General features: G+C 38.7%; 2 protein-coding genes across 4 annotated transcripts; one reads left to right on the top strand and one right to left on the bottom strand.

Moving 5' to 3' along the window:
• Nucleotides 1-1,811: 1,811 nt before the first annotated feature.
• On the bottom strand, nt 1,812-7,671 carry LOC111260845 (leptin receptor gene-related protein). Of its 2 annotated transcripts, XM_086968479.1 has the most exons (5): nt 7,544-7,671; nt 6,865-7,126; nt 4,420-4,494; nt 3,750-3,951; nt 1,812-3,212 (listed from the first exon to the last, which is right to left on the bottom strand). In XM_086968479.1, exons 2-5 carry the CDS (start codon nt 6,888-6,890, stop codon nt 3,099-3,101), a joined length of 417 nt encoding a protein of 138 aa, XP_086824605.1. In that variant the 5' UTR covers nt 6,891-7,126; nt 7,544-7,671; the 3' UTR covers nt 1,812-3,098. The 2 variants fall into 2 exon arrangements, with proteins under 2 accessions (XP_086824605.1, XP_022689627.1); XM_022833892.2 differs by lacking the exon at nt 6,865-7,126 and having other exon boundaries at nt 7,544-7,670.
• Nucleotides 7,672-8,311: 640 nt separating this feature from the next.
• Nucleotides 8,312-14,750, top strand: TER94 (Transitional endoplasmic reticulum ATPase TER94). 2 transcript variants are annotated; one of them, XM_022833884.2, is made up of 4 exons: nt 8,312-8,469; nt 11,050-11,206; nt 11,533-13,485; nt 13,834-14,750. In XM_022833884.2, exons 1-4 carry the CDS (start codon nt 8,450-8,452, stop codon nt 14,101-14,103), a joined length of 2,400 nt encoding a protein of 799 aa, XP_022689619.1. In that variant the 5' UTR covers nt 8,312-8,449; the 3' UTR covers nt 14,104-14,750. The 2 variants fall into 2 exon arrangements, with proteins under 2 accessions (XP_022689619.1, XP_086824602.1); XM_086968476.1 differs by lacking the exon at nt 8,312-8,469 and adding an exon at nt 8,786-8,888.
• Nucleotides 14,751-14,791: the final 41 nt, after the last annotated feature.

Raw genomic sequence — 14,791 nt, forward strand, 5'->3', positions numbered from 1 at the left:
CGCATGCGCCTATAGATACACTAATTTTTGCAAATGTATGTAATAATAACAATAAAATATTTAATAAACAAATTGACTTACATATGATATGAAAATACAACAATAATTTCGTAATCGTATGACGTAAATAAGGTAACTTATAGGTTAAAAGTTACGGTGAACTGAGCACGATAAACTGAAAGATCTTAAATGTGTTTTAGTACTGAACAATTATTACACGTGAGCTGGTTTGCAGAACACCAATCTGTCGCACAATGGTAGTTTGCCTAACAATTGTTTACCAATCATGAGGCATTACAGACTACGAGAGACTTTACCGTAACCTGGGTTACTTCATTGTAACTGTAAATAGATGTATTCAGGATTTTACAGCCTTTTTACCTGTTATGGCAAATGATATCTAACGCAGCGCACTCTTCTATATTATATTGGTTACTCTCTATACAAATAAGGAAAGCATGCTTAAAATAGTGAAATATAAGGGTTTCATGATCATAATTTTTCGTATTCAACAAAAGGCACGACTTTTCTGATTGAAATAAGATGAAACCTAAAAGAAAATTTGATTATTTCAAAGGGGCTAAATTTTCTTCCACGCATTGCTCATAAAAGTTATGGCTTACACAAAAATTATCTTAAATAGGGAATTCTTCACTGGATATCAAGCACAAGGTGCCTTGTTCTTTAAATGGGTGAACCATCTTAATAATAAACGAAACGGATAGAAATCATCAATATGCAATAATATATTAGTCAATCAATAATATATATTATCCACTTAACGAGAGTTTTTACATAAATAGAATATGATAACAAAAAAATTGCCGAGATGTACAGAATGATCAGTCACTCGGTTTGTTCTATTCATCTCGAGAGCAGTGCAGTTTACGAAAGAAGTGTTACAACAATTTCTCATCATGCTCACCTACCGCGTTTTTTTTTTCAAGAAGTACTACCATTTCTGACATTCTTCTTTCCCGCTATTTGTCATAAACTTTTTAAATAAATCCTTTGAATTTGAAGAGAAATAATCGCACATTTTTTCTATAAGTGACATCGCATGAGTTCTATTAGCTTTTTTTTTTACATATTTTGAGTATATATTAGTCATTTCAATCAGCCAAGCATGGCAATAAATTCCTAGATATTTATTAGCTTTCATTATTTCATAATTCTTTTCTATTATTGAAATTTTATTCGCGTCGATCATTATTTACGTCCCATAAAACCATGTTATAATGACTTCCACTAAATTCATAGAATATTCCTGAAAATTTTGGAAAAAGATTAAAAATTTACATATACATATATAAATCTTGAGAAAATCATAATACAATTATTAAAATTTAAATCCTTGAATCGACAGAGAAAACGTATGAGATTACTTTTTATTTATTTAAGAGATCTCTATGTATATATAAGAGAACATATATGAAGTTTCAGAGCCAATTACATTACTAACGGAGCTTACCGGGCAAATCATGTTTTTATACCTTTCCGTAACTTTTACAGTTATAGATATACCTGAGACCAACTTTTATAATCACCCCGTTAATACAAAATTTGAAATAGAATACATTTTTCAAATTTCGAAAAGTGTGGAACAGTAGACCCTAGCTGTAGAGGTCCCACTGAATACGGGCTCATTCATTAAGAGCGTATTTCATCTTACATGCAGCTGCAAATTATCGAAGCGAATTATATTTTCGTACCATGTATATGAGTACATCTGTCGCGAGCGGTTTTACTAACAGCTGTATAGCTCAATATTCATCACAAATGCTTGAGAATAAATAAAAGACTCAGAAAAGTTGAGTTCAAGTTCCACCAGCTACACAGACGTATGACCTTTATTGGCATATCCATCAGGGCTCTTTAGGCAACTCTTACGATGGCTAATTAGCAAAAGAAATAAACGTGCAAAAAAAGGAGCATACTATCTTTAATTTGAGCGTATTCATAGTTTCAACTTTTCTTTTTGTAAATTGTATCGACCTTTGAGACATCGTAATATAAACATTGTTACGTCGAGTGCAGGGCTAAAAATAAAAAAACAGATTTGTATTCTTCCAAAAATTTTAATCATGCAGTAATAAGTACGAAGCTCAGACTGAACATATGGATAATTTCGAGCTACCTGCGTAAACTTAATCAAATGAACCGATAAATAGTTATAGATTCCTCTGATAGGTGGGTTCTTTTGTAGTCAACTAGCAACTACACTTCTAGATATAATTTTTGCGCATGTTCAATAACTATGCTATCATCAACTTACACTACTAATAGTATAATTGCAACTTCATGTTATGATTTCTTCCGTACCGATGAGTTCCATGTCACCACGTTTCCTAGTGTGTTTTTTTCTTAATTGTTTATCCCCTTGTTTACAGCTACGGTATCAACATACGATGTAGTTAAAATGTAATCCTCTTATGAGGCATTTCGCTTTTCTTTGTTTCCGCATATGGAAAACCGGATCATGCTTAAGGAATACCTCACAGGACTTTACATGCAAGTAATCTTGTCTTGTGTGGTCACAGATTGGTCCAACTGTTTGTACGGTTTGCTAACCTACGAATGCCTCAGTTAATCACTCTGAATACATCTTAGCCTTCTTGGCGAGCATGTCAATTCTACATTGATAAGGTATGTGTTTACTCGCATATTACAGATTCATATATTGCATAATTTATATACATAGTTTTCAACGAAGCCCCCACGGCCCGTTGTAGAAGAGCTAAAGGCTGCCACCTACAAAAGTGCTATGTGGCTCAATCGTATATATTTCATTGTTATTGGTGGTCCTACTAAAGCAGCTTCTGGCAAAACAAATTGACCAAATCCACTTATTCTGCCCGATGCTACGTGGAGGATCTTGGTGCTACTAGTGTTGCTGGGTCTTTGTTGACCTTGTGTTTTACAGCTTCGGCGTATGTGTATTATCGATAAAAAAAGACCCAGAGCAAATTTTTCTCCACGGACATAGACGAACCGGTTGTGTTTGGTCAGGATCTAGGTGCTTGATGCAGTTGTTAATTAGACAAAGACTCGCATGATGTTTAGCAGTGGACGATCTGACGTCTTTTTTAAATTAATTTCTACCATGTTGAGTAGTCATTATCGCTGCTTCCAAATGAAATGAAGAAGCCGAAAATCGTTCCGTACACTATGACGTTAGCGAATAACGTCAAGCCACATGCTGGCCACTGTACCTGTTATCGAAAACAATAGAGAACGGAACCGCATAACCATATTAAAGGTGACTCACCTCTAATCCTGTATTCAAATTCACAGGAACTGCATATTAAGCCAACATAATTAAGTGGCACTGGGTCAAAGCGCCGATTTATCGCTCCAGTCTATACATCTGCATAAGGGGTCAGTTAGTTGCTAATAAATTTTTCTAAAAACACTCAATCGTCACGTTGCCAGTCACTAAGATTCACTTTGTCATACATTAGATCCCAAAAAAGGACTGCTCAAGAGAATCCAAGGATGAAGCGATTTAAGTCGTAGGAACAACGTGGGACTTGAATCAGATGAAACGGGCTCCAAAGACTTTAACAAAATGCATTTGCACAAAATCTAGGGAAGATGAAAGCTACTGCAAACAGGTGGCCCCAGGAATAGGCTTGCGTGTCACTCAAAAAAAATTAAACGAGAAGAGGAGATCAGCTGATTTAAAGAAATATTCAGTGTCAATGTGCAAACAATAAGAATAGCATTATTAGTTTCAATTTAATACTTACGAGTACTGCGCCCTCTGCAGAACGTGACCTCGCAAGAGTTACAGGAAGGGCAAATGCAGAAATGACGATGAGGGCTGTGAGGAACAAAGCAACCTCTTCACGAGGATTTGATGAACTCATCAATTCCCGTCCGTTCCGAGCAATGAGTAACAATGGCACGGTTGCTAGATACCAGATGACGTTGATGAGAGGATACCACGTCCTTTATAAATTTTCATTTGCCAATAAGAAAAGATCGAGCCAAGTTAGAACATATATAGTACATATATGCATTGTACTGGATTTGCTCTAACTTGTGCTTGACGTATGTATGTATATATATACATATATACGTCAAGCTTTATATACGTACGTATATAACGATCGAAATATTGCTTTACATCTAAACGTACAGGAGTAAAATTTACAAGGCGAATATCATGTAAATAAATCATGGGAATGAGTTAAATGCACCCAGTAATTGAGCTATAACACACAAGATATCTTGGGCACGGTCGCCAGACAAAAGATTGTTTTTCTTCTTCGTTTGCTTCTCCCGTAATGATATGAATCAGTCAGAAGACGAATACACAATCGGACTCCTAATGGGGGTTGTATCTTGTACATTTGGGTTAGATCATTGTTTGTCTATTTTTCATTATCGAATTTATCTCATGAACCTTTCATTTACCCGAATTCAGGAAGGGCGCAGGCGAGGATGAGCATCGTCATGCCCACGGAGCCTGTGAAAGCCAATGCTACCAGTCTGAAATGATAAGAAGGTAAGGATGCGGAAAAATTAAGGAAATTGAACGCGTTTTTTCACTTATTACGTAAAAATAGAATATCAATAATAATAGAATCAAATATTACTACTAATATTGGAAGCACCGCTTTCTCTAAAATGGTAACGATGAAACATAGAGACACGCAAAAAGGTAATTTTTTATGCTGTACTTTTAGCTTTTTTCATATTGTCTTTTCCCACGGCTTTGTCTTGTTTATAAATAAAGTATCTGCATCAAAAGAAAAGATTCTGAGAATATCTTAGAAAAAGTCATCATGAATTATCATTATTTATTATTTTGTTGTTTACTTGTTATCGTTTAATTACCGAATTGATAAACTTCCTTTATTAAATATTTTGTTATATACATCATTTTTGCATGTCTACTTTATGATGAAATCAAAACAATGTTACCTAGAATACGAATTTTACATTCTTACTTAAGGCACCCTACATATATGACGTGGTTCAAGCTAAATCTTATTTACTCTGGACAACATATGTCATGAATTTCGATATCCAGCAGGAAAACTTCAATGACGTAAACATTTTGAGTCTTTTAATTGACTTTACTACATCGGACCATATCAGTGTGTGATAAGAAAAACGAACGAATTTAAAAAGTTATAAGCAATAATGTGATAAGCAAATAATGATGCGGTCATGTTAGCACAGTAATATTGGAAAACATTTTTATAAATAGACCAATGTAAGAATCAACTAACATGTCCTTAAGCCCAACGTGTGTTAGTAATAAGTTCTACAGGGCAGTACCAGCTGGGAATTAATACAAGAGAGCCGCAACATAGGTTTGTGATCTTTGGCTGACCGCTAGTCTTGAACGTCTCAGAGCTTCCGGCTCTGGAGTTTAAAAAGTATTACGAAAGCCACAAAATGCGCCTAGAGATATAAATAATGATCTAAAAACGAAAGGTTATGTAGGTTTGGTAAAATGCCAATATCCGAACGAGGTCTAAAGACGCAAAGCATCTAATTTCTCTGCCAAATACTTGGAACTGCTTTATCATATTGACTGGCTAAACATAGTATATTTTGAACGGGAAACTTGCCAGGGTAATCGCTTAAGTTCATTATTATTATTATTGTGGACTGCAAATTGATAAAGACCATTCTTCAAAAAAAAACACCTGCGCGTTACTCTCGTTGTGCAGTAAAATATACTTCAGTAATTCACAAGTTTTTGCGGGCATGAGAAATACCCCAGCACCATTTAAATGTGACCACACAGTGTCATATTACGGTAGTCTTTCCTGATATTACCCAGATATATGCTAAAATATCTCTACTGATAATGTCAAATCCGTAAAGCTATCTCGACTCATTGTCGGATTTAAAATCAGAAAAGCTTTAGTCAAAAAAAAGTCACTGCAGAGATAATAAGCTGAGGTAAGTAAATTAGTCGGATAAAGCTGTCGCTCTTTGTTTCAGTTAATAGACCAAAAGTACTTAAATGTATAAAATATCTTTTTAACATTTCAGCAGATTAATAGCACGGTCGAATCGAATGACATAAATTAACACGCAAAACGAATACAGTAAAGGTACTGGAAATGAAAAACGCACAGCAAAAAAGATTGTTGATGTTAATTTCACATTTATTTTGGCTATAGCGACTATAGGAAGAGAATCGGAGATTGCAATTACATCAATAAAAAGACTGATCTAGCACTTTATTCACAGAAATATGTACGAAATTTAAACGAATTCTAAGTAAACTGGCTGCCGGTGAAGACAACCGAGTGTTGTTTAAGCAAACTAGGATCCAAAGTATACCCAAAATTCAAAGCTCTTGTTGTCAAGAGTAACAATAATTTGTGCTTAAAGAGGTTCTTATGTATTCATGCATTTAACAATAGTTTCCAATCAAATAATCTGTTACAAGGTCAAATAGAGTATTCTGAGCATTGTTTGATAGTTTAGAGAACTCTGTATATTGACAAACGTTCTTTTCAGTTATTAATTAAAATTAAAATAAATACAAGAAAGTCAATGCAAAAACAAAAGCAAGAAATAACTCGCGGTTGCTTCATCTTCAGTGGTTACTGTTAGATTTCAAAAGAAAGAAATCATTGAATAAATTCATGAACATTCCATCTACGATATGTTTATGAAATGTGCGTTAAAGGATTTACACATGTAAAATGATGGATACAAACCCCCCTACAACGCTGCAAACCTCTAAACGACTATGATTTATACGAAGTGTCAGCAAATTCTTCTCAACATACAATGCTCGCCTGCTTGACAAGAAATGTTCACGGCATTCACGTAGATAACGCCAATCAATATCACTCGCTTTTCTTATTGCCATTACAGTGAAGGACTTACGCTATATATTTGGGGTGGCCGATCATATCGGAGCGAATTGTTGCAGACGGTGTCCGTTGAGCATCAATCACATGATGTTAGGTGAGCGCCGATCATACCAAACCGCAAAAGACGTACAGCGCCCCAAAGATAAACAGATAGGCAAATAATATGTCACCAAAACAGAATCGTACAGTATTGGAACCACCTTAACGCAATCAGCGTCATTGATGATTTATCGTTATATTGTTCCACATTTATACACTGTCACTGAAGGAGGTTTCTACAAATAACAACACGAATACCCTCTGTGAGTTAAACAGTCAGCTCTGAGGACAATATAGTGGAGGTTTCATTAACACTTATTTTTACTATGATTTTTTTCTTTGTCTAACTCACAGATACTTTTGACTTGCTTCAAGGAATTAACCTTATGTTTTGTTTTTGCAGCCCAGTTATACCAACTATCTCCCAATCGATAGTGACAGTATCTACTAACTGGCTAGATGGTCTTGCTAATGCGGTCTTTAAGACACATAGTTTAGTTTTAGAAAGTACACGAAAGTAACCACTTACTACCATATTGTTACACATTTGTGTAAGACCGTAATGTTTTCTCCGGTGTAGAGTCTATGGCGGAAAAATTATCGCATCACGTATAAAAACGAAAACTATATCTCTATTGAGTCATTACGATTACCTTTTAATCCGGCCATCTTCGTTCGCGTCTGTGTGTTATTGTTTACACAGTAAACTGGATGACGGGTCGAACGGACCGCCAGAATGGTTCCGCAAGCAGACCGTATTACGATGCTTAACTTGAATCCAGTCCAGTCATTGTATCCTTCCCCATTAGGGAGAGAGTCGCTTACTGGTTTGGGTGACACCACCAGAAAGTACCACTACATTGATAAAAATGTTGACATAGCAACAATTACCGATGCGAAAATAACAGGACGCAAATGTCGCAAAATTGATCTTCAAGTTTGGGTTTAGGTTCAGTAAGTCGTTTCAGCTGTTTGAATAGTAGACAATCAAACACACCACTTAGGTTTATAATTACACTTAAACAACTTTTTTCGTCCAGAATTTTTATGTACTTTGAAAATTTCTTTGTGAAAAAATTATTACTCACATCAATCTGGCCGTACAGTTCAGTGTGGCAATAAACCGCTTTAATTATTTCCTTCTAGCCATTCCCCATTATATCCTGAATCATTCCAGTCGTCAATCGATAGCACTTTCAAATTTTGCGCTCAAAATTTTCTTAGACATTTCGTTCGCCCGCGAAAAGACCGACAAAGGCAGACGACGAGAGTTTTGGTAAAACAGGTCTTCTTGAGCTCCGTGTTCGCCATCTCGTGGTTCATACATTGTGTGTACGCGGGTGCCGTCTGGATTGAAATTACGCTTGTGGTGCCGCCTGGCAACCCTGTGGCCGCCAGTAGCTTGGTTACTATTTCGCGAATCCGCCGCTGTTGTAGACGTCGTGGCAGCCGTCTCTGGTCAGCCGCTCGAGCACTCACGGATTCGAGCGTTTTTTTTTCAAATCGTCGTCTGAGTTCTCATCAGATTTTTTCTTGTCATCACACAAACCCGTCCCTCAATGGCGGACAAGAAGCCCAAGTAAGTGACCTTTAATACACAGTGAGTGCAGCATTTTTGTGATGGGAACAAATTTTCCGATTCGCTGTGTAGCTGTCGGATTTCGGCAGTTGCATCACGACAGGCTGGTAAGCCTATAGGAGAAACCGGCTGACTGCTCGAACGACCATGGTTCGCTATAGCGGTCTGCTGATTTCGGCAAGTCATCCTGCGTTATCGTTTCTATGACGCAATGGAAATGCGCCGACCAATTAGCCTTTTCCAAATTTCGATGGCTACGTATTCATGCCATTTTTCTAGTTGTCGAGCGCGATTGGTGTGTGGAAAAAATTTGTCATTCATTACTTAGCGATCTGTGTCCTCTAAACGAATTTATGTGATCTTTTATTTAGGGGAATCAAGGTATTGGCTAAAAAAAAAGAAAGCCATGTGAAAAGGACGTAAGTGTTTTACTTTTCTTTATATTTTACACATTACATACTAACCATGTAGGTGCAACAACAAGTAAAGCTTTCCCGGGAAGCCCAAGGGGCAAGATGATTATGTCAAGTGAATTTTGTGTATCTATCTGAATAATAAAGTTGCAGAGTCAGCGTTTATCTAAGCTTTTCCATAGCGCACGTATCGTTCAGTTTTTATTGTAAGATATACTTTCGCTTCCAACGTATATGAAAGGTCGTAACGTTCTGTGCACATTGACTTGTGCACGAATATAAATTATTTCCCTGGATTCCTGCTTTTTACTCTGGTTATGTAATATTTGTCCAAGATTAATCGACAGAAAAGTATTTAGGGTCGTTCCTTTGTTAGGACAGACCGAAGGCTCAACAGCTTCACCTAGCGCCGTTACCTTCCTTATATTGTGTCAAAATAAACCTATTACGTTGGTTGACAGATTAGGGGCATCAGCTTTACGCAGCAGGCCTCGTCCAATAGGCCGAAACTAAGCCGAACTATACTTTTTTCTGTTGTTTACATGAAGCTAACTAATACTATAATTAACGTACGTAGCTATTCTATGAAATTATTATAATGATAGATCAGTGCTATCGTTGTTTCCGTCGCAATATTGAAATACAAATTAGAGTGTCAGTCATACTAAAAAAAAAACGATTAGGATTTTTAGGTTTTTTCGAAAATGCTTTGGAAAAAAATATGTAATTTAGTCCCAATTTTAAGTATTATAATGAGATTGTGTGCGGTTCAAGGACTTGCCAAGCTCGATGTGAACTACGGGCCAACTGCCCTGTGGACCATTTGAAGTGGCTTTACGTTAAAGAGGCTGTACTTTATGACGCAGAATTTTAGTAAAGCTCGATTGTCTTTCGTGATATACAGCGTGTGCAGCTGTGTGCAGACTGGATTAGATCAAACATTGTTTTTCTCAGTAATATGCAAAGGGTTGCAGGTAGTGGCTCGAGTCACCGAAGCGCGTGGTTTCAGTGTGAGTTTCTACAGTGTGAAGCAAACAATTTAAACGGGAGGCTTCATTGCAATCAAATCTTTAGCCCTGAGCCTTCTAAAAAAATTTGGAATTACTCATTAACTGAGCTACTTATGATTCTTCAAGAATCAATTTTGAGTAGCTATTAGAATCGAGATGTTTTCGTCTGCTAGGGCAGCCACGCTGGCGCAAGATAAATCATGGTAAACTTCCAACACAGCGGGAAAGGCGAGCATTTGAGAAGGATCACTGTAAAAAGAATGAACTTGCTGAAGTGCAAAAATACTCGGATGATATTGAGGATGTATTGAGGATACAGTGACGTCGCTAATACACCTACAGGGGTTGGTTTTTTTATCCATAGGATTAATAGCACCATTACTCCGTAAAGCCCGGACCCTAATCCAATAGCGAACGGCGGAGATTTATGATTCTAGTGCACCAAACATGCCACACGCTTAGAAACGAACTGGCTAGAATGACCCTCACTGCAAAAATATGCACAATTTATTATTATTAAATATAGTTTATCATTGTCTATATTATCTTCATTTGTTATAACCATTTATTCATTCGCAATGATCTCGCTTTCCGTGGCAAATACAAATGCTGTATTTATGCCACATTACATTGGCTAAGGACATTTGCGTTGCCGTTTTAAACATTTCGTATTTTTATTGAGGTCTAGATTATTATGCTTTTGTAGTTACCGCTACTCTGTCGATCGTAGATTACTGCGATTCCAATAATATCGGCCCAAATTCTAGATCAGGTTACGCAAACGATATACGCGATGTTCATGGTCTGAATCACGGTTTAGCCCAAGGTACTGTTTGATTTTACATTTACACACAAAAATTACACATAAGTTTCTGTTTAAAGAGGAGTTCAGCTATCGTATGTTTTAGTTTCTTGTTTTGTATGCATTGTCATATTTTTCATATCTTAAATTGAATTTAATCAATATTATAAACGGCAGACAACGCACAGAAGTCAGTGTAATATGTCTACATCGTGTAAACAATCTACAGAGCACAGTTGCTTAACGTTAATACGTACGTCACTCTTTCGCATGAAACAGTTACATACGAAAGTGCTTTGATGCAGCTACCCTTTTTGAATTTTCTAACATGTTTGCTTGTGGTTCTCTGTTATAGTCCAGACGATCTGTCCACCGCTATTCTGAAGACCAAGGACAAGCCTAATCGTTTGCTTGTGGACGAAGGCGTCGGAGATGACAACTCCGTTGTGCATCTTTCGCAGTCCAAAATGGACGAACTCAACCTCTTCAGAGGTGACACTGTTCTCCTCAAGGTATGTATTCACTATGTCACACTAAATTTCACGATACTGTTCCTTCATCAAAGTGTTTAATTCGTATAATAGGTTGTTATAAGACGAACTTTCTTCGGTAGTCATCATAGCGATATCAATTCGTATGAAATTGTATGGGCTAACTGTAGTAAAGTTTCTAGATAATCGTAAATATTTGTACGTCTCTTCCATGCCAGTGGACGTACGAGATACTAAGGCCCGGCACGATGTTATAGCTTTTGCCAAACGTGTTCGCTTCGCGTTTACATAACACGAGTCGAATCTTTAATTAACTAAAATCGAATTTGCTTATGTTGTTACTACAGGGACGGAAACGACGTGAAACAGTCGCAATTGTCATTTCGGATGATAGCTGCCCGAACGAAAAGATTCATATGAATCGATGTGTTCGCAATAATCTGCGCGTTCGTCTCGGCGACGTGATAACGGTTCACTCCTGTCCGGACATCAAGTATGGTAAACGTATACACGTACTGCCAATCGACGATACCGTGGAAGGTCTTACTGGCAGTCTATTCGATGTCTACCTTAAGCCCTATTTTCTCGAAGCGTATCGCCCTATCCACAAAGGAGACTTGTTTCTTGTCCGTGGCGGTATGCGTGCTGTCGAATTCAAAGTCGTTGAGACAGATCCAGCTGGCTATTGTATTGTCGCGCCGGATACAGTCATACATTGTGAAGGTGATCCGATCAAGCGTGAGGAAGAGGAGGAAAGTCTAAATGAAATCGGCTACGACGATATAGGTGGATGCCGCAAACAGCTTGCGTTAATTAAAGAAATGGTCGAACTGCCTCTGCGTCATCCTTCGCTGTTCAAGGCGATCGGTGTCAAACCTCCACGAGGCATCCTGTTGTACGGACCGCCAGGAACTGGTAAAACGCTGATTGCGCGTGCAGTAGCTAACGAAACTGGCGCGTTTTTCTTTTTGATTAATGGACCAGAGATTATGTCGAAATTGGCAGGGGAGTCTGAATCTAATCTCCGCAAGGCGTTTGAGGAAGCTGAAAAGAACGCTCCGGCTATCATTTTCATCGACGAAATTGACGCCATCGCTCCTAAACGAGAGAAGACGCACGGTGAGGTCGAGCGCCGAATCGTGTCGCAACTCCTCACGCTGATGGACGGCTTGAAACAACGAGCTCATGTGATCGTCATGGCGGCTACTAACAGACCAAACTCAATCGATCCGGCACTTCGTCGTTTTGGCCGTTTTGATCGAGAGGTCGATATTGGTATTCCGGATGCCACCGGACGTCTTGAAGTGCTTCGTATTCACACAAAGAACATGCGGCTGGCCGACGATGTCGACCTTGAGAAGATCGCGGCGGAGACGCATGGTTTTGTAGGCGCGGATTTGGCTGCGTTATGCTCTGAGGCGGCGTTGCAACAGATTCGGGAGAAGATGGATCTTATCGATCTCGAAGATGATCAAATTGATGCGGAGGTACTGAACTCCCTGGCCGTGTCCATGGACAACTTCCGCTGGGCCATGGGCAAATCGTCGCCATCGGCTCTACGCGAGACCGTTGTGGAGGTGCCGAACGTCACCTGGGCCGATATTGGTGGTCTGGAGGGTGTTAAACAAGAATTGCAAGAGATGATTCAGTACCCGGTAGAGCATCCCGACAAGTTTCTCAAGTTCGGTATGTCCCCATCAAAGGGTGTACTGTTTTATGGCCCGCCAGGTTGCGGTAAGACATTGCTGGCAAAGGCGATTGCCAACGAATGCCAAGCCAACTTCATATCGATCAAGGGACCCGAACTCCTGTCCATGTGGTTTGGTGAGTCAGAATCAAATGTTAGAGATATCTTCGACAAGGCTCGTGCAGCTGCTCCTTGTGTGTTATTCTTCGATGAATTGGATTCAATCGCAAAATCGCGTGGAGCTTCTGTAGGTGATGCCGGTGGTGCAGCCGACCGAGTCATTAACCAAATCCTTACAGAAATGGATGGTATGGGCACCAAAAAAAATGTGTTTATCATTGGCGCTACTAACCGGCCCGATATTATTGATCCCGCTATCCTCCGTCCGGGCCGTCTCGATCAGCTAATCTATATTCCGCTACCTGACGAGAAGTCCCGCATGCAAGTGTTCAAGGCGTCTTTGCGTAAGTCACCGGTCGCCAAAGACGTCGACCTCAACTTTTTGTCAAAAATCACAGCTGGTTTCTCTGGAGCCGACATTACCGAAATTTGCCAACGGGCAGCAAAGATGGCTATCCGCGAATGCATCGAAAAGGAAATCCGACGTGAAAAAGTACGTGATAATTGTTTCATTACGATATTTATAGCTTTACGATATTTATAGCTCACAGACATAAGGTTGCTGTGTGGGTGCGATTTTTAGTTGGTCGAACTAGACAAGCAAACTGAACGGTAACATTTCCCATAACAAAAATAAGGCGAAGTAGTAAAAGAGCACACGGCAACTGGAAAGGTGCTTCTTTTTAGTAGTATTGAATCCGTCTTTATACCATTCCTTTAGATATACGATTAAGCATGGCATAAGACGCTTTCTCAGGAGCAGCGCATGCTAGTTTGCTCCCTGACTATGTTAATTTTTCGTTTCCCGTTTTTTTGTATCGCCATTGCCCTGACGATAAAGGAGCGTGCAGCTGCTGGCAGTGCCAATGCCATGGAAATGGACGACGACCCTGTGCCGGAAATACGAAAAGACCACTTTGAGGAATCGATGAAGTTCGCCCGGAAGTCAGTCAATGAGAATGATGTGCGCAAATACGAGATGTTCGCGCAAACGCTCCAGCAATCGCGCGGTTTTGGAAACAACTTCCGTTTCCCTCCGAGCACCACGCCAGGAGCGGCAGCAGGCGGTGGTCAACCTAATCAGGAAGAAGACGATGACCTGTACAATTAAGAAAGCACAGTCCATGAAACATGGGAGTTTTTTGGGAGTTATAATATAAGGCGTAGAAGTATCGTACGGAAGGAAGTCGACGACGATGATGAAGTAGCACGATACAGCGAAAAGCAGACGATAAATATTATATAAAAAGCAAAGAAATGATAATAAAAATAAATGCGCTGACAGGTAACGCGCTCATGGCGTTCGGACAGCCACGGATAAGATAGGTAGAGAGAAATGTGTTTCGCTTCTACCATTTTACGAATGGTGTGTTGATGGTAGAGGATGACGAAGATACAAGTAACGTACTGATTAAATACGAAGAAACGTAATAATAATAAAAATAATAGTAATAAATTAATAAAATGAATAAACGATGAAAAGGTTACGAAAATTATGGAAACTCACAAATAGTAATATAGTGTGCGCTGTTATTTTCAGTAGTCATGTTCAAAAACGGCCCCGTGCAAGGGACAGATAATGACCTATAATAAATATGAAAAATCTCGCCAGGCACTAAAAATTAGCGTAACACTCAGAGAGCTATAAGGTACGACGAAAAATAAGCGTTCATTCGTTTGATTATACATCGGTATTGCTGAGGTTCCAAGGAGCAAACTAAAGTCTTTTAAAAAACTAAAATCTTTTATCCACACAAATTGTGAAGTTAGTTTTTTTTCAAGGTATTGGAAGATAAGAA

The sequence above is a fragment of the Varroa jacobsoni genome, unplaced genomic scaffold, assembly GCF_002532875.2.
Source record: "Varroa jacobsoni isolate VJ856 unplaced genomic scaffold, vjacob_1.0 scaffold_483, whole genome shotgun sequence".
NCBI lineage: Eukaryota > Metazoa > Arthropoda > Arachnida > Mesostigmata > Varroidae > Varroa > Varroa jacobsoni.